This window comes from Asterias amurensis, chromosome 5 (assembly GCF_032118995.1).
Source record: "Asterias amurensis chromosome 5, ASM3211899v1".
Lineage (NCBI taxonomy): Eukaryota > Metazoa > Echinodermata > Asteroidea > Forcipulatida > Asteriidae > Asterias > Asterias amurensis.
Genome location: NC_092652.1, coordinates 17,334,770 through 17,355,094, shown reverse-complemented (window position 1 = coordinate 17,355,094; position 20,325 = coordinate 17,334,770). Strand labels below are relative to the sequence as shown.

General features: G+C 40.0%; 2 protein-coding genes across 2 annotated transcripts in view; one reads left to right on the top strand and one right to left on the bottom strand.

The window, feature by feature from the left end:
• The window catches only part of LOC139937867 (C-type mannose receptor 2-like), a 75,966-nt gene extending 72,164 nt beyond the window's left edge, over positions 1-3,802 (top strand). The window contains exons 45-47 of the mRNA XM_071933230.1: positions 1,183-1,362; positions 1,875-1,934; positions 2,846-3,802. Coding sequence (XP_071789331.1) covers positions 1,183-1,362; positions 1,875-1,934; positions 2,846-3,075 — 470 coding nt within the window. The 3' untranslated portion in view covers positions 3,076-3,802. The remainder of the gene's footprint in view (positions 1-1,182; positions 1,363-1,874; positions 1,935-2,845) is intronic.
• Positions 3,803-3,943: 141 nt separating this feature from the next.
• Positions 3,944-20,325, bottom strand: part of LOC139937287 (uncharacterized) — a 36,074-nt gene continuing 19,692 nt past the window's right edge. Inside the window, exons 13-21 of the mRNA XM_071932390.1 lie at positions 19,853-19,953; positions 18,934-19,117; positions 17,336-17,607; positions 14,907-15,156; positions 12,516-14,534; positions 11,694-11,830; positions 11,016-11,244; positions 9,916-10,011; positions 3,944-6,587 (exon numbers count right to left, since the gene is read on the bottom strand). Of these exons, the coding sequence (XP_071788491.1) occupies positions 6,495-6,587; positions 9,916-10,011; positions 11,016-11,244; positions 11,694-11,830; positions 12,516-14,534; positions 14,907-15,156; positions 17,336-17,607; positions 18,934-19,117; positions 19,853-19,953 (3,381 nt within the window). The 3' untranslated portion in view covers positions 3,944-6,494. The remainder of the gene's footprint in view (positions 6,588-9,915; positions 10,012-11,015; positions 11,245-11,693; positions 11,831-12,515; positions 14,535-14,906; positions 15,157-17,335; positions 17,608-18,933; positions 19,118-19,852; positions 19,954-20,325) is intronic.

The following is a 20,325-nucleotide window of genomic DNA, read 5'->3' as shown; positions in this document are numbered from 1 at the left end:
TATTTTAAAAGTAGAATATATTGGGTGCGTTCCTTTAGCTTCCCTGGGTCGACCCCGGTGTGTGGCGTGTTTTTTTTCCAGGACGAACGTGTGCAGATAATTACCCACATTCGTCCTGGGAAAAAAACAAAAAACACACCGGGTCAACCCAGGGAAGCTAAACGAACGCACCCAATGATCCACACAAGTATCACTCGAAAATGCGTGGTCTTCATTTTACCTTGTCAACTAACACGGTCGGCCATTTATGGGAGTACAATTTTTAACTCCCATAAATGGCCGTTCGTGTTAGTTCGCAAAGTTAAAGGAAAACCACGCAAATTCCAGGCAAATTTGTGTGGATCATTGTATTCTACTTTTAAATTATCTTTCTACACCATATGCATTTATAATTAATAGTTACAAACGCTTTTCAAAGAGCAACTCGACCAATCCAAGGCAACGTGTTCCTTTAAGGCAAACTGCCTTATAAGGTGTTGTAACAAGAGCTTTCTCAAACCTCGGCTTGGGCTTGGTCTCTGGCTTGGGCTCCAAGCGCTGCATCTCAGTAGAAACACAGCTCAGCCTTTAGCCTATGCATTTTATGAGCAGTGTGTACTTTGCATGCCGTGGTTCGAACATCAGCAGACAGAGCCTGGAGCCAATAGTCGAACCCAAGCCGAGGTTTGAGACAGGCCCTTGTTATTAATACAACAGCTTAATGCAGTTGCCTTAAAGGAAAGGGACATGTTTGGTAATTACTCAAAACAAATATTAACTGAAAAACTGACTTGGTAACGAGCATTGGAGAGCTGTTGATAGGATAAAACCTTGTGGGAAACGACTCCCTCTGAAGTAATGTAGTTTTTGAGAAAGAGGTTATTTCTCACTAAAATAATAAAAGACTTCTAGCTAGAAGTCTTTTATTCCTATCTGAAAGCACGGAAATTCGTCCAACAAGGGTGTTTTTTCCTTCTTCATTTTCTCGCAACTTCGATGATCAATTAAGCCTGAATTTTCACAGGCTTGTTATTTTATGCTTATGTTTGGATACACCAAGTGAGAAGACTGGTCTTTGACAACTACCAAAGGTGTACCTTCCCTTTAAGGTGTTCTGTGGATCAACCACAGCGCAGTGACCATTCAGTTACATATAAAGCCTTCAACGCTTATTACCGATACTTTGATTCTACTCTTGGACAGGTCAGTTCGAGTGGTTGAACTCTGACCCAGTCAACTTTGTATATTGGAACGATGGTGAGCCCTCAATGACGTGGGAGGGAGAACATGAGAACTGTGTTGAGATGTACACGGACACAGGCAAATGGAACGACAATAAATGTACTCAACTCAGATCATACATCTGTGAGATGGCAAAACTACGTAAGTGTAGACTTCTCAATTTCAAGTTGTATGTAAAGTAAGGACAAATAATATTAAGATGACTCCAAATTTGTTGGCGTGTTTTGGCCGAGCGATAAAGCACACCGGATTCAAGCTGTGGGTTTGAGTCTTGGTCTTGACAAGACACTTGACTTTGCTTCGTCTTTTTAGGATGGGACGTACAGCCGTAGGTTCCAAGTGTTGTGTAATGCAAACATAAGAACTCAGTACATTTATTCTCAAGAGAAGGTTAGTTAGCTGCATTTAGTTAGCGCCACAGCACCTTCTCATGTTAACTGTTATAAGGTTACATGTAAATGTTACCAACTGATGCAAAAATGGGTCTTATACATGTAATCCCAATATAGCTCTGAATACCTGTAAACAAAATAGTGAGCGCTCTGAGATACCCTTCAGGTGTGATAAAGCACTAATATGAGAGCTGTAAATTTTACTCTTTAATAACAGCTTCAAACGCATCTCAGATATCTATTAATTTTAATCATTTTCAGCTCCAGCAACTAAAGAGCCATCTTTCAGCTTTGGGACGAAGAGTCCACAAAAGCAAGGAGGTAAGTGTAGCGCCAACAAGTTGAATAACAGCATAATAAATGTTGGGTGAACCATGGACTGCTGGCATTCATACTCTCTTTGATTCAAGATGTTTGGTAACTAACTAGGCAAAAGTACTACATGTAATGAACCAAGTTCTGTACAGCATCAAACGTTGGTAAAAAAAACATTGACTGGTAATGACCCCTTGCACACGCATCACACGCGGCGACTGGTGCCACGCTCACCATGTTGGTAGGCAAGTTAGGTTTACGTGTATTAACGCAGCGTCACCTAAAATGCGCACTTCACTGCATAACGCACAGCATACTCTATGCATAGAGTTATATATGAAAACGCACAGTGAAATTGCCCACCAGTATGGCGCATTCAAGATTTTTCTGATGATGACGTCAGGTGAAATGGGTCAATAGTATACATATACTCTCTCGTAACCAAGAAAAGGTTCTATATATATACATGTATATAGTTGGCAATAGACCCTTAGAACTGACAATGTCACGCTTGCTCACCGCTTTGTAGAAAAATGGAGAAACCCTTGTATCTCTGCACAACTGTCAGGAATGCAGTACCCAGTTACAGCACTTGAAACAACGCAGGACAAACTGTGACTAAAACTAGTACCTATATTCAGTTTAAGCTATAAAATGATAGTTTCTTTCTTAGGAGAGAGTGTTGGCTCTGAAAAAAAGCAAGTTTGGTCTTGACATTTCCAACATTATACTCTGCTCATCTTCAGGAGAAAAGCTTTTTGTCCTGAAGCGAGCAGTTAATAGTTTATTCTTATCCTTCAAATCACACAAAGCTTCAAACATCACGTTTAATACCCGTATTTTCAACTACCCCTCGACTAAACCTGGGTGTACATACAACTGCTCACACTTTTCAATCTGGCTATTTCCTTTTGCAGGTACTCCAACTAGTACTATTGTTGGTATCGTACTCGGTGCAACTGTCTTTATAATGCTCATCATGATTGGCATATTCTTCATAATGTCGCGCAACAAGTCCCCCAAAGATCACGATACTAATATAACAGGCTTTGCAAACATGACGTATGCGTCTGCCGAGGACATGAAATCTGCTGAGCCTTCTAAACCAGAAGAGGCTGAACCTGAACCTGACGGGTCAAATGCTTGATGTACTACCAAAGAAGACAACTAATTATTTCTGGAATTCTACTTTAATACTGTAATAACAGAGAATCAGCATCGATAATAAATTCTGAAGTTCTGAATCTCATTTCCTACTTTGTTTCGCTGTCCTATGACAATGTTTCAGTTTATAAAGAAGTCAATATGCCAGTCCCAGTGACCTTGTTATACCATGCTAAATGAGAGTCAACTGTGGAAAATGAATGGCTTTGAATGTTTGGTGACTTCACTGGAAAATGGTACCAAGAGTATGAGGGTTAATATGGTGTGGAAACACCTTGGGCAACCAGTGGTCAGAAATTTACAGCAAACAAAATGAACAGTCCAAAATATTAAAAATTCATCATTTAACAAACAAATGTAGCATTCAAATTTTTTTAAATGTTAAACCAAATATTATATTGTGTAAGTTAATTGAATTTATTTAGTGATAATTATTTGGACCAGTTTATCTTTTACGCTTTAGTTTGGGGTGCAAAGCTTGATAGAAAGGCAAGGGTTTTTTTAGTGATTTTGATCTTTTGCCCCTGAAATAAAAACAATCGGTACTGTGTGATGTTATCTAAATCAACCATGATAACTTACCTTACAAATCAAGTTGACTTTTTAAATTGTATGAAAAGAAATAATCTTACAAATATTTATGACTGTTGAATACAAGTTTATTTTTAACACTTAATAGTAATAAAAAAAAACACAATGAATACTTAAAATGTAACAAACATGTTAATTTCTAAATAGCAAAACTCTGTATACAAAAATAAACGTCTATTATACTATGTCACAAAGGAAAGAGCAGTCATGAAAAAAAGTCTTATATAAATAAACAGTAAAATAATAGCGTTGGGACCATTTCTGATTTATTATTATGCAGGCAAATGCCTTGGTGCCCTTTGAAATGATCCAATACTAACTTGCGTTTCCCTCATGTAGAGGTGCCCTTCACTCGGTAAAAACTGCCCTGCACCTACAAGAATGAAGTATCGGGCCGTTACATTGCAAACCTATCACCTAATCCAGACACCAGCCGTTGATTTCACTAAGAGTTGGAACTCGTCTTATCTCGAGTTAGGACAAGTAACTCTTCCTAACTTAGGATTAATCTTAAGGTCTGTATGCTACAGTGCAGTGTTGGGACTCGTCCTAAGTCCTAAGATTAGTCTTAAGTTAGGAAGAGTTTTGTGAAATCAACAGCAGACACCCTGTTCTTTTTGTGTGAATGGGATGTTTATTAAGATGGCCCATATTACATGCTAATCATTTTAAACCAACAACATATAATCCAAGTTTATAAAAGATTCTATTTAAACTAAGTCCTGGATATTTACCCATATTCAACAGGGCTCATTATCATGGCTATACTTTCCGTAAGCGAGAAGCAGGGAATTCGCACTTACTCGTAGTGTATTTCAAGGGTTAGCAGAGAATGTTTTCTTGTGATCCGCCATACTATATGTAGGCATTCTTCGCTTACAAAGCTAGCACAGAAATATGGCTCTTGCACACTACAATGCTTACGGAGAATGGTGATCGTAATCGCAGAATTTTGTGGTAAGCAGAGCCATGACATTGGGCCCTGTTGTCATCAACACAACAATATTGGTTGCACTATTTGGGGAGTCAATGGCCCTGTGTGAAACGGTGCACTGTGCAATTAAGGCAATGGAGTGTTTACCATGATTTTTGCGTGCATTTTGACTACCCAAATGGTGAGCATTGCAAAGCATTAAGCCCGCATGTGGTGTTTGGTGCAATGTGTCAAAAGAGTATGTCTCTTATCTCATGCAACTGTGTTACTTAGGTAACTTCAACATTATATGCTTTTTGGTAATGAATTACATGTACAACATTGAAATAAGTGTTACTCGTGTGCAGCATGTACTCTCGTTACTCACAAATGAAACTGTTTCTTAACAAAACTAAAATTAACATCTGACACTACAACATAAATTTGTTACTTATTTACACGACACTATATGATCACTAGTACTACACAAACTATAGTCACAAAATGTTTGACACTATTTACAACTGATAAAGAAACATCATCAGGGACCAGTTGGATAAAGCACTTATAAAGCAGAAAATTGCTGCTTAGCAAATTTCTTCAATAAGCAAAAATCAATTGGGGCACCAGTGGAAACAATGTCACCTTTATGGAAGTTTGGCTGGTAACCGGTTTCTTCGGAGCAAGATTTTTCTGTGCATAGCAAATGTGGGGCGCTGTTTTTTGTTGTTGTGATGTCCCTGGCAAATAAGGGCCCCTCAAAACTAACAAAAATCAAACAAGTGGTGAAAATTTTAACTATTTGTATACCATTATAAATAATATTGATTTCTATAAATAAATAAAAAATAAATAGAGACTGTTAATGCTACCTGTATACTCCCAAATGAAGAAAACAGGGGTAGGTTTCTGGAATGTGTTCATAAACATAAGTTGGAGGAAAACGATATTTGAGGTTGGGTTACATGTCTGATTTATTTTCTATTTACATCTGTACACAGCCGAAACAAGGCTGAAGGGTAAATGGTCAGGTGCCCTTTAGGGCCCTGTCACACGAGGCAACTTTTGTCTTACGATCCACAAAAGAAAATGTTAACATTCAAACAGGAATGCCTATTCTTCTTGGAGATTGCCTGGTTGCCCCTAAATTGCCTCGTGTGACATGGCCCTTAGATTTATCAGTACTTTTTGAACTGTTTTTACAGGAAACCTGACAAAATGGCAAGATGGTCTAGTCATCAAAATATAGAGATAAACAAAAATATAAATTTATTGATTTTAACTGCAGCTTTGATGGTTGTAAACAAACCAAGGCAATTTCTTTCTTTGGCACAAAGCTAAACAAAACTAAAACATACCCTGTGATAGCACATAGTTAATTTATAATATACAGTGGACAAAACTCCCTGATTTAAATGTTTAAATGTTGGCAAATGGAAACACAAATTGCACCCTAATTGAAAACCTGTCGGTTTCCGTCGATTTAGGACAACAAATACTAAGTTGGTGCAAAAACAATCGGAGGTAAACTGAGATGATCATCGGAAGTTTTACATTTTAACATTAAGGCAAACACAGAAACTGATTTCACACAATATAACCCATATGTTAAAAACACTTCTCCAATTCAGCTATATAAGTTGTTTGATCAGACTCAAAGTTGACATTTTTGTTCAAAATAAATATTACACAGATTCAATTGAAAAGCAAAATACTGCTCGACTTGAGCTTACTGGCATCAACACTACTGGCCGCTGGCCTGTGGTCCTGTCTAAAATTTGAGCCCTGAACTAGTGTTAATACATCAAGCTTTAAGAAGAGTTTGGTTATTTTAAAAGAGAAAGTGAGGTCGTATCACTTACTCATCACTTGAAGGAGTTCCAAAAGGAGTTTCCACATCATTGGAGACGAGGGAAGTCTTCTACAAAGAGGGTGTGGCAACGACAGACAGGGCAAGTTCTCTCTCGAGTGACATACCACTTGCTGATACACTAAGAATACAATAAATAGGAAACAAAAATATGAATATTTGGTTTTTACCCATAAACCGATGTAATCTTTATCCCCGGTGCAAATTTAACATCTCTTATATCGTTGAGGACAACAAAAGTTAACCTTTTTTTTTTTTACTGTTTGATTGTTTTAATCCTGTATAAATGTAGATGTACATGAAGATACAATAAAACATGTGAATATTTCATTTCTAAAGGTGGTTGCTTCTAAGAGACATCGCCAACAATCCTGAGCAAATATGTCCACGCAAGAAGAATAATCCCCAACTAGAATACACAATTTGCAAGTGCCTTTGGTCTTGCCCTCTGGGCCTGGAAATCTAAGCCTGAAGATTGAATAATAAGTCTGTGCTGGGGGTGAAAGGGAGTTTTTTTTTATTTTTTTTTATAGGGTACGTATGTACTTTTTCCTAACAAAAAACACAATGTCCACAGATTTACACTAAACTTACACAGTTTGAAGATTATGATAGTAGAAAGCTTCCCTTGAAATTTTACTTACTGAGGTGCTGTAGTTTTTTAGAAATGAGTAAAAGTAATAGTTTTCGTCTCAGTTTTAAAAATAGCATGTAAAAACTTATTAACCAGTTATGCTATGGTTTTGGTATAATATCAAAACTGGTAAAGGGGATTTTACATGCTAAAATTATTTTGGTCTCATGAGACCAAAACTATTTTGTGACTGGCTTTACTCATTTCTCAAAAACTACACAACCTTAGTTAGTAATATTTGAAGGGAAGCTTTCCACCATCATTATCTTCAAACCCTGTAAGTTTAATGTAAATCTGTGGACATTATGAAAAGGTACCCGAATCCTTTAAGTAGAGGAAGGTGGAAGTATTATTCAATCATCGCTAGATTCACTAAAAAGAATCACCCATACATACAAAAGGCATCACAGCGGTAGATGAAGCACATGACTCAAGAAAAAAATTAAATAAAAAAATTAAGGAAAGGGGAAAAAATGAACACGAAAGATCATTGGGTGAAAAGGTGAGATTTTAGGCCTTTCTTGTGATGTTGCTTAGCTCAGATGTGTCGGGAGACTGTTCCATAATTGGGGAGCCACAAATATAAAGAACTTATCAGCAGCAGATTGAGTTGGAAAACGTTGTGTTCAGTAAGTCTGGTTTTATCTGTAGGATACAAGAGCATCATATCAAACGGTTTTCACTTTCCAGAGCGATGCAGGATTTTTTGGTGATGTCATTCACAAGAAAAAGGAACTGAAGACCAGAATCTAGAGTTCCCAAAGGGCACGTCGCATACAGGTTACCACAAGTAAATTTAAAGCTACACAATCATTCATTAACAAAAGTATTTATCAGTTGGTCTTCTTGGCTTTGAAAACAGGGAGCCATGCAAGTGTATGGCAACAAAACAAAAACGCGCAAAGCAATGTACTTGACATAATATATAACAAAATAAAAGTGCAGTTAAAATAAATCAAGAACGATTCTGCAAGAAAACATAGCCACAAAAACATTCAGCATGCTACCACTGCAATCAGTTATAAGTTACCAACTTATCTTACCTGAAGAAGGATGCTCCGTTCATACAACACAAACTCGATCATGACGCATGAAATCAAATAAACCAGTTATCAAAGACAATAGTTAGTGCTAAAAAATGTCAGTTTTAAGACCCAATAATTTGAAAAAACTAGTGCACTTTTAAGACTTTGCATTGGCAGAGTTTATCGGCCATATTTATATGGCTTATATTGGTTAGACCTGATACTTCACGAAGGCTATGGAGTAGTGCTGGGCGAATAGTGAATTTTTGGTATTCGGTTACCGCTGGCCAACTATTCGAAATTAACCGGATATTCGAATAGTTTTTTTCACCGATAGAGGGCGCTATTAAAAAAAATATATATACATATATATATATTTATTTATTTTTTGCCGCTATAGGACGCTGTTCGTTTGTGGATGAGATCTTATTGGCAGATTGATATTAGTTTTAGACAGTGTCACTCGGTTCATTCATAAAAATACCTGGATCTAGTTTAAAGATGGCGATTTGTTAATTCTTTTGATCGTGATTGACTCTATGTGAAGGAAAACTTTCGTAATCTTTGAACAATTACGTCAGAAATGTCATTGTTTAAACTCTTCACGAAGGTGAGCATAGTTAAATACTCAATTTATGCTGTTTTATGCTGTCTCAATAGAAGTTTCTTAAGGATTCAGACAAAACATTCCTATCTCAGCTGTCGCCCGACGTCTGCGGATATTCGGATATTAGAGAATATCCGATTACTTGGTTGTAATTACAGGACTATCCGGTTTATAAATAGGTATTCGCGCCCATTGCGGATATCCTGTTAAGAAAAAAAAGGCATTCGCGGTTACGGATAGGAAAACCTATTCGCCATTAACCGGATATTTGAATTATTTGCCCAGGCCTACTATGGAGGCAACTATTGCCTCCTTTGCCCATGGTTATTGCCTTATATAATGTAGGTGCCCTTTACCAAGGAGATAATGCCTCATATTGTAGTCCTAGTCCTAGATAGTGTCCTTGCCTTTTCAGAGACACAGCACCAGGCCTAAAGGTCCAGTCACACTGCAGCGATAACGAAAAACGATAACGATCACGTTAACAAGGCACGCCCTCAATTGGTTGAACAAGCATGCGCGTATTGTGTGGAGCACTTCAACCAATAGAATGCATTTTCGTTATCGCTGCAGTGTGACTGGCCCATAAGGCTCCAGCCGATAGCCAATATGACAAACAGATGAAGATAACTAGGATTTGAAACTGTACATGGTGGGAGAACAATTAGTTGAGGTTTGCGGAAGCACCTTGTGTAAATCTCTTTTGAGTGGTGTTGGTTATGAAAAGAAATGGGTGGTTGACAATGTTGTGATATGGGACTACTTTATTCTGCCCATGTATATTGTGCCCAACTGTGTTATCATTCTTCTTATAAAGTGGTATGAAAGAATAAAGACCTTGGTCAGGAGCTAGGAAAGCAACCATCGTATATCGCCTCAATTACTTCCTAGACTCATATCACTTCAGACAACTCACAGGTTGATCCACCACCGTTTTTTCAACTCAAAAGAGATATACACGGATGTACATAGATAACCAGGGCCCAATTTCATAGAGCTGCTATAAGCACAAACATTTGCTTAGCATGAAATTTTTTCAGGATTACCAACCAAATTTTCACGTGATTTTCAGGATAAGCAAACAATTGCTGAATACCAGTAACTAGCAATATGCATTAATTGGAAACTTGTTTGTGCTTAGCAGCTCTATGAATTTGGGCACAGGAGTGGTTAAGTGACTTACCTCATCATGGAATAGATGTCCACAGTCCAGCATTCGGACATCACCTCCCTTGGAACTCATATCATCCTGACATATCACACAGATGTCCGCAGCTTCCTGCAATATCAACAATAATATCAATGATTAGTATTCTCTAAAGTAATCAACAACGAATGATATATAATAGATGTTAAATATATATCGTTGCACAATATATATCATTGCGGTACCCGCTGCCAAAACATAGGATTGGAACTGCCTCTAGCTACCGAGGAATCTCGGTAGTCTAGTTGGTAAGACACTGCTGTAGAGTTGCAAGGGTTCGAATCTCACCCGAGTAACATGCCTGTGATATTTGTTCACAGGACTCGGGGAAAGTACCGAGTATACAGTGCTAACACACATCGGTGTATGGGTAAAAACAAAAATTAACGAATATTATACAAACATTGGATGCAATAAGTGCATTGTTAAAGAATACAGTCATGTGGTGAAATCTAGAATGTTGAATTCCTAGAAGCGAAAACGGAAAGCCAAATTTCACCGAGTGATTATATTCTGCGATAATGCACAAACGAAACGCATTCAATATTTGTTTTATATTGACTCGCACATAGTTCCATGTCAATTGATTATTATTTTTGTGCATAATAAACACAAAATAGACACTGAAACTCGTAGAAGCGTAGCGAGTTGTGATTTATTTTGGGTAGAGATCAACCTAGTCCCTGCAAAGCATCGCGCATTGGGGCCCTTTTCTAAGTAACACTTAGGACCATCAATAACCAGCTGATGAAGTTAGCAGTGTGTCCATCAGATTCAAAATAAAACATGGTGTTTGGGATTTGCAACTTTCTGCTTAGAACGAAGTGTTGACAGATTTATTATTTATTTTTTTTACATTTAGAGTCGACCAATCCAAAATAAAAGTTGGCTTGACTCTATTCCTGGGGTGGAACTGGCACCAGACGATCCAGCGGGGTCTCATGGGGTCAATAAAGGCTAGAGCGACGTCAGGTCACTGACTGCTGACCGATCTGCCTGGAGAGCGTTGACTGCCTCATGCGTTGGACGACGCAACCCCTAGATAAGTAAGTAAGTAAGTGAAACTGAGTACCTACCTGTAAGGGCCCAGCCTGCTTGATAGCTTGTAGAGTCGGTAGTTCCTTCCCTTCAGTATGACCATCCTGCTTGGTGTAGGTCTGTGGTTTAGTCTGGTGGGGTTGGCATTGGTCCCTCTTGGTCTTTAGGTATAGTTTAGACTCAGCTAGGATAGTGTTGAGCGGGATACCGCTCAGACTGCCGTTGTGATCCATACGCACCTGCCTGATCACATCAAGAAGCTCCTTCCTACAAATCAAGAAAAGTTGTTCATCAAGAAAAAAAAATGTTTAAATCAAAATATCAAAAGGATGATCAACAAGTGTTTTTTGTTTAACTTGCTAAGGTTCATCAATCAAAAGGCATTTATCACTGAAACCTAATTTTTGTTGTCACTGTCTTGTATTCCCCTCTGCCTGCGCCAAAATGGTTTGCTAGCCTGAGAAACCTGGAACCTCCAAGATATTACAATAATTTAGGAGGTATACAGACTCGGGCTTTACAAAACTTCAGATGTGGACACAATGTGGGCAATGACTTTCTTTCTTTGGCGGTTGTTTTACTTATTTCAAGAACATTTTAAGGCTCAAGGAGATTTTGAGAAAATCTTGAAATCAAAATCCTTAAAAATGACATGCCACGTAAATTATTCTTTTCTTAAGCATTAAGTTTAATTTGATTTACCAGATAAGACTTACATTTTGACATTAGCAAACTGCTTTGACAACACTCCAACCAGCTTATCCAGCGAGCCACCCATTGCCTTCCCTGCTGGAGACTGTTGCTGCTTCTGCTCTGCCTGTTGGGCCATGGCTCGCTTCTTACGTTTACTCATCTGAAGAAGAAACAGTTGACAAAAGTCAAAACATACATTAAAATGTTGCAAGAGACCAGCAAATTAGATGACATGTAAGCATATCGTGGCTGAACATTCAAGCGCATCAAACTTAAAGCCATTGGACCCTTTCGGTAAACAGTATTGTCCAAGGCCCACACTTTGTGTATCACAACTTCTATATCAAATAACAAACCTGTCAAAATTTAGGCTCAATCGGTTATCGGAGTTGGGAGAAAATAACGGGAAAACGCACCCTTGCATCCGCGCGTTTTGCCGTGTCATGACATGTGTTTAAAATAAATCCGTAATTCTGGCTATCGAGAATTGATATTGTTTTACTGTTTTCTCAAAAGGTAAAGCATTTCATGGAATAATATTTCAAGAGAAGTCTTTCACCACTACCTTCTGTAAACCCTGTAAGTTATTTGTAAATCTGTGAACTTTTTTTTCTTATTTCTGTACCGATAGGGTCCAATGGCTTTAAGCTCTATTGGCCCAGTCATAGGAGTGTGGGTTGGAATCCCAGACGTGACGCCTCTGGCTTCACTTCACACGTATCGGCCCAATACGAAAGCTTGTTCGTGGACAGAGACCTGCCACTTTTTGTGCAGCAATATCAAACGGAGTCCTGATATGAATCAAAGATGGAGAGCAACAAAATCAAGCAATTCATTTTCCATACCTGTGTTTGCCATTCATCAGCTTCTGCTTTCTTTGCTTCTTCCTTGGTGGTCTTGTCATCTTCCTCAGCTGCCACCTTCTTCTCTCTTGTCTTGTCCTCCTCCGTTGTTGAAGCATCCCGACTCTTCCTCTTCTTCAACCCTGGCTCCGCCCCGGCAGACTTGGCCATCCCTGGCAACACTGACATAAGAGGTGCAATGTGGTCGATACCAACCCCCAAACGGGGCTTCTGAACCTGCTTCTTTTGTGACTCCATCTGCGCCTGAAATCTCGGTGGCAAGTTGGCTTTGTTGGATCTGTCACTTGTGAAGTTGAAGCTTCTGGTGTTCACATCGGTTGTCTTCTGTTGGAAGAAGGTACTAGTTGCATGGTGTGACCTTATATCGGGCTCAACTGAGGGAAGCTGTTTGGTATCAACAGAGGACTGTGGTGCGGTAAGCGGTTGGGAAGTCGACAAACCTTTACTTTGAATTTCAACATCTCTTGGGTTAGCAAGTGTGTTCTTGGCCTTCCACTCCATACTGATTCTCTGAGCTGCCGTGATGTTCTGGCCACAGAAATTGAAGTCTGAGCTGCTAGCATTTCGATCAGGAGCAGGGCCAGGAACGCCAGATGTACCAAACACCAAATTGCCGTGGCTTGTGGTTGAACGTGGCCCGGCCGACCCGCACGATAGATGTCTGCTTCTGCTTGATGTGATACCAGCCTCCTGCTGTTGATCAGCATCAGTATTGTCATTAATTTCTTGGTTGAGTAGAGCTTCAAACTCTTCTGGCTCAGTGCTATATTCAAGGTTATGAACTCCTGGATTGCTTGACTCGCTAATTTTTGGTCTATCTGCTGATTCAGGCATAATGGGTACAGACTCGACACTCTCTTCCATGACCACGTCATGCCGAGGAATGACAGGCAAAGGCTTCTCTGGAGAAGGATACAATTGCATCTGAGGACAACTTGAAAATACTTGTGGATTACTTGGCATTTGTTGCACTTCTTTAGGACTACCTGCCACTTCTTCAGGATTACCTGCCACTTCTTTAGGATTACCTGCCACTTCTTTAGGATTACCTGCCACTTCTTTAGGATTACCTGCCACTTCTTTAGGATTACCTGCCACTTCTTTAGGATTACTTTTGCCTATCTGAGGATTACTAGTAATATCCTGAGGCATTCGAGGTTCTGTACTTGCTGTTCCTTGCCGATTAGGAGGCTTACCTGGCATCTGGCGTAGATAAGGTTGAGGATTTGTTTGTGGATATATTGGAGGAAATCCAGTAGGCCTTCCATGGAAGTACTGGTTCCGTTGCTGATTCTGGTAAGCTCCGAAAAGAATTTGTTCACCAAATGAACCGGCTGCAGGTCGTTGAAAATGTTGGGGCCTCATCAAGGGTGGCGGAGGTGTTGGGAGTAGAGCCGTGCGTCTCTGGGGTGGATAGAAGGACAGCTGACTTGGAACACGATAACTTTGATGTTGATGAGCTTGTTGATGGGACTGATGAGGCTGTTGATGGTTTGGCTGGTAAGTCTCACTGACATGTTGAGATGGTGCTGACACTTTTTGCTGCATTGCCTCCTGAGGAACCTCAGGCGGAGGAGTAGCTACCTTAAATGTCTCATCTGAATCTGCTTTCTTATTGACTTCTTCATGATCTGGACTAGTGGCGAGCACAGTGCTCGAAGATGCACTAGATACTGGATTGTGAGACTCCTGCCCCTGGCCAGAGGTTGTAGGGCTTCCCTCAGAGGTTGTGTCTAGTTGTTGCCCTTTATCTTCCACCCCTTGGGAAGCCACTTGAGGAGCTGGCTGCTTGACAGGCAAGAGTCCAGCATTCAGCCTCCTGGCGGAGAATTCTCCAGAGTGGGAGCCTAGAGTCATGTGAAGTTGAGATGAGAGTCCCTCTGAGAATTTGGACCTCAGCCTAGAAAGGGATGAACCACTGCTGAATATCCGCTGCATGTTCCTTATGCGTTCAGCTCTGGTGAGGACAGTTGCCTCTTTGGACGCTTTGGTTTCACTGGACTGGAGGTAAAAAAGGTATACAAGAGTTTTAAAATAAAATAATTACTTAAAGTAATTATACCGGGTGTAAAAATAGATGTCTTAGATATTAACTGTATCATTCAAGAATTTTTAAGTTACATGTACATTTGCACACGACTTGTTATACAACAGCAACAACTTCATCAAAATATTTAATGCAAAAAAGTGTTTGCCTGACACAGAAGTTTTGTCAGGGATTTCGTCAGAAATTTTGTATTTCCTATAAAAAAAAATTACGCTTCGAGCAAATTCTCCTAATTTGGTAACAAAACAATCTAGCAACAAACGTATAGCTATGACAAACCAATAATGAAATCACGAAATCTCAGTCTTGATTTGAGTATCTCTGACCTGGTTTTCAGTAAGTCCAGGAGGTCCATCAGATCCACCTGCTGGAGTTCTTAAGCCTCGTGGCATGGAAGCTGCACCCGGACCAGACGGTGTCTCTAGCAGATCTGTATGAGGTTGCTGTGTGGGATCTGGTAGTGGCCGGTTACTTAGCATCTTATCTGCTTCCAGGGTTTCGGGAGCAGGCTTGGTTGAATGGGATTGGAGAGTGTCCTCGCCTTCTTGAAGTGCATGGTGTCCAGGTCTGATGGGACTATATTGAGGGAAAAGACAGCAAATATGATCAATCAAGTGACTTGGTTTATTACAAGTGGTCTCCATTACTTTTAGAAGTTTACTGTTTGCTACTAACAACGAGGTTGGAATTAGGGAATAACAGCGTGAGGACCCGGTCTTCACTGCGTGGTAATGACTGGGTTGGTGGCTGGCGCTGTTAACGGACCAAGCCGGAGGCTCTACGCAGTGAAGACCGGGTCCGAACACTGTTATTCCCAATAACAAATACCTTTTTTAGCGAATTAATCGGCTAAAATTGTTAAAATTTTGTGACTTTTCTCTTGGCAATACTTCCAGACATGTTCAGGGGCCATATATGAGCTTTTGATGGTTCCCATCTCTTTCGTGCATTAATCACATTACTGATCTTTGAGATCAGTGACTCTTTTAAATAATGGTCTGTTCAGCGCCTTCACTGGGGTCAAAGAAGGCAAATGATTGGACGATAGCAGTTCTTTGTGCATTAAAACGCGCGCATGAGCTCAGCGTCCATGTAGCATGTCGCTGTAAACAAGACCATATATGGACAAATTAGTAGCCTTGCTCAAGGCAGTCGCACTATTCGCTCCGAAAAGACGCCGCTGTAAACCCACCCGTATACCCTGTTCGTGGTGTGTGCGATCACACCGCATGACCCACTCGTATACACACTGTCAGATCGTACGAATACTGTTCACACAAGTCATCGCACTCGTACCACTAACCGCATGCGGAGGCCGTCAGGCCGACAGCCTTGTCGGGTCTGTATCTTCCCAGTTTAATGTGTTGTATTGAAAAAATTCCACTAGTGGAAAAAATTGGGGGGGGGCTCTCGCATATGCTAGTATGCAGCTCATGAATATGTATATCGTTCGTCAGACCTATCAGACAACACAGGATGTGAGGCAAATGAATTATTCATTTTGACGTCCAATCACGCACGCCTATCATGCTCGCTGAGCGTCCGTGGTGGTGGTGTGTGTGATGATGTAGACATGTCTCGTCTTTCGCGGGCATTATGGTAATGAGCTGAACGTGGGAACTCTTCGCTTATTATAGTAATGAGGTCAGTGGCTTCAACACAGACCCTACAAGGCTGTCGGTGACGGCCTCCGCATGCGGATAGTGTACGGGGGCACCGTGTCGTGCGATGTTAGGCAGAGTGAATACGGGTGGGTTTTATACAACGGCGGTCTTTTTTCGGAGTGAATAATTCGACTGCCTTGAGCAAGGCTAACAAATTAGTTAATATGCGCGCACCTGTTACACGCGCACACTCAAAATTACACAAGCCTGCTGACAGTAGTGACAGTATGTGGTTAAGTGCTATGTAGGTTGTCATGGCAGAGTGGTCGAGAGCACCGAATTCAAGTTCTGATGGTTAAATCATCCTTGTGTGGTTTCGGGGGTCTCAGTCGTGAAAATGTCTCCTTGAGCAAGATACTGTAGCAGCCCTTACAGTTTTTTTCTTTGTCCCATAAAATACGCCCAGGCGGCCCTCATACATTATTTTCATTACGTCACGCCATGTGCGTTTCTACAACCCTACGGGAATATAAAGCTTGACTGCACACGCACTCTCTCTCGCACCTCGTATTTATCAGAGCAAGCACAGCAAACCAACCTACCCGTTGTATGTGTATTATCCCTTATAAAAACAGTTATCGCTTTTACAACCTCGTTTTCCATTTCACTTATTTCACATTACTTTTCCTAAGACTCTTGTTGCCGTGGTGTGCTATTTGGCAGTAGTACACAGCTAATAGGCACACTGCAGCTACAAGCCTATTAGTTTATTACTACAAGTGAAGTACCTTATTATTTTTGTTGGCACAAGTATTGCCCACTTTTGGTTTATATACAAGCAGGCGAAGCAGCCAAGCTCATAATACTTTTCGTAATTTCATTCAGTTACAAAAACTTCAAGCAATGTACACGCTACTAAAATACTTTACTATAATTGCTGCTTTTCACCTTGGGGTATAATTGGGTACCTGCAAGGGTAGACGTTGATATTGTGTATGAAAAAGCCTTTGAAGCACAACGGTTGCCCAGGTTGTATACTCCCAAGGGAGCTGAGACAGAGAAATGTTATTGGCCCAATGACCAGGGCACTAATGTAAAAGCACATTGAGCTGGTTATTGTGAACTGTACTACATAAGAACTTATAACAAACCTGTTGTCGCAGCTCACAGTACCAGATCCTCTCCTACCCCGTCCTCTCCCCTTCCTAGCTCCACCCAGAACTCTCTGATGTCTACTAAGACCTCCTCCATGGACGGTAGATGGCGTCTCGCTGTCAACAAAACCGGAACCGATGAAGACAGGACCCTCCGAGGCAGGACCAGGAAGTGGATCAGAATGGGGGATTGGGGTGGTGGTCCTGGCTGACGGCTGGCTGCTTGAATCAGCGCCTTGTTGGTAGAGGTTTACATGTGGGTGTCTTGGCTGAAAAGGGGATTGCAAGATAACCATTTGATTCATATTATTATAAACTAGTTTACTTGCACTAGTTTATTTTGTGTACCTGCTGAACTTACTGACTTATGGATCTAAGGAACATGGTTATCCTTTCACCCATCTGAAAATAAGTCTTAGAAAATGACTTGCTGTGTAAGGTAATTTAGGAGAGAACATAAACTAGTTTTTCAGAAAAAAGTGGTAATAGCATGCAAAATTCAAATCTTTAAGAAATTAGACGTGTTAAAGCCATTGGACCCTTTCGGTGCAGAAAAAAAATTAAAAAGTTACAGGGTTTACAGAAGGTAGTGGTGAAGGACTTCTCTTGAAATATTATTCCATGAAATGCTTTACTTTTTGAGAAAACAGTAAAAAAATATAAATTCTCGATATTGAGAATTACGGATTTATTTTAAACACATGTCATGACACGGCGAAACGTGCAAATACAAGGGTGGGTTTTCCCGTTATTTTCTCCTGACCCTGATGACCGATTGAGCCTAAATTTTCACAGGTTTGTTATTTATATAGAAGTTGTGATGCACGAGGTGTGGGCCTTAGACAATACTGTTTACCGAAAGGGTCCAATGGCTTTAAATAAAGGGAAGGTAGCGTTTGTTAATCACTCTTAAAATTAATGCCAATAAAAGCTTACTTGGTTAGACATACAGCAGCTTTGGATACATGTAGTATTAAGCATTTTGTTAAAGGAACATTACAGAATTGGTTGTACTAGCAAAAAAATGTTGCTGGCAGTGTAAGCACTTTATGTAATCCACCATATACATAAACAGACAAACCTGTAGAAGTTTGAGCTTGATCGGCCATCTGGGTCACGAGAGAATAGTGAAAAACCGATTACAAATTTTGCATTGCAGCGATGCCAAAACAAAAATGAATAAACTGCTCACTGAGCGATAAACTCCACACGCGTCAAATATGAAATTTCAGAGAGAAATATTTCAAGGGATGGTTTCTACTATCATCATCTGTAATTTTTATGTACATTTGTGATCTTCACGATTTTTGTTTCTTACCAACTCAGTAACATTTTTTTTTTTTTTTTTTTTTTTTTAACCCTTACACAGATGTGTATTAGCACTGTATACAAAAAGATATCACAGGCATGTAACTCAAGGGGGATTCGAACCCATGACCCTTGCAATTCTAGAGCAGTGTCTTAAAACATAAATAAACATAAAAAGCTACTGTTCACTTTTACTTTTCACCAAACTACTTTTACTTTAAAACACTCCCAAATTGAGTACAAACTGACTCACTGTAAGAAAATAAATTAACAACAACATTCTTTACCACTGAGACAGCAAATGTATCTATAGATGGAATCTTCAGTTCATGTAGCTGGTCTGGTGCCTTGTCTTCATGCTGTATCATCTGAACCAAAGCTTCATAGTCAGACTGCAGCTTAGAAACATGTTCCTTCATGGTGTCCTCATAAGCAGCGAATCTTGAGGCCAGTTGGTTTTTCTCGTACATGCTGCAAAAACAGAAAATTGTGAGAGAAAAAGAGAACTTTCAAAACACACATGTTGAACAAAGAGCCATTCCAACACAGCTTTATTCCCTGAACTGCATCTCTTTGGAACTCCTTGCCTGGTGCATGTTTCCCTCCATCCTACAGTCTGGAATGTCAATTCAGACTCTCAATTCAGACCTTCAGACTCCCCCAAGTTATTTCCATCTTAGATGTTTTCTACATGTACATGTGTAGTCCCTTATCAAGAGAGGCTTTTAGCCATGTTATGGGCAAACTTACATACAAAAATATATATATAAATAGGGGAATAAATGGGAAGCGGCGAATTCTTAAACAGTCGTTTAAAACCGGCAGGGCCGTTGCCGTGTGATAAAGGCCCTCATCTTCGGTCATTTTGGTTAAAAAGCGTAATACAGTAGGAAATGCTGTAAAAATTATCTGTTTCCAACGTCCTTGAGCTCTGTATGTGTGTGTGGTGCCAGTTTTTCGGATATGCATTCGTGTGGGTAGATGCAACCTCGTATTCATGGGCTAATATGCCGCGGCGAGATCGATCACCCCTTGGAACGAGGTTGTGTGGTACTCCACACAAATGCTATAAAAAAAACGGTTATAAACAGATCCAGCTGGTCGTTGTCAACCGTTTAAACACCCCCACGTGATGCGCTCTCCACCAATAGGAATAGCGAAACTGTCTGGGGTATTTATGAATCCTTTTTTGAATCCAGTGATTACCTGATTTTGGAGCTCTCTGCATAGATGTTATATGTATAAGAAGAACTTGACAGAGTACTAGCAATCTTCTCCTCAAGAGCTTGGTGCTTCATTTCAAGAACCTGTAAAGACAAAGCGTAAAGACATTTTAAAGGCAGTAGACAATACTGGTATTTACTCAAAATAATTATCAGCATAAAACCTCACTTGCTAACAAGTAATGGGGAGAGGTTGATAGTATAAAACATTGTGAGAAACGGCTCCCTCTGAAGTGACGTAGTTTTCGAGAAAGAGGTAATTTTCAACAAATTTGATTTCAAGACCTCAAGTTCAGAACTGCCTTTAAGTTCGCCTGTCTCAAACCATCATTTATTTGGGTTGATCTAGAGTCACTCCTAATCTATTTGGTTCAGTTATTACTCTGTACCACCTGTCTAAAACAAGTCTAAGAATATTAGTTTGTTAACTTAAAAGCTGCCATGCAAGAACAGCAC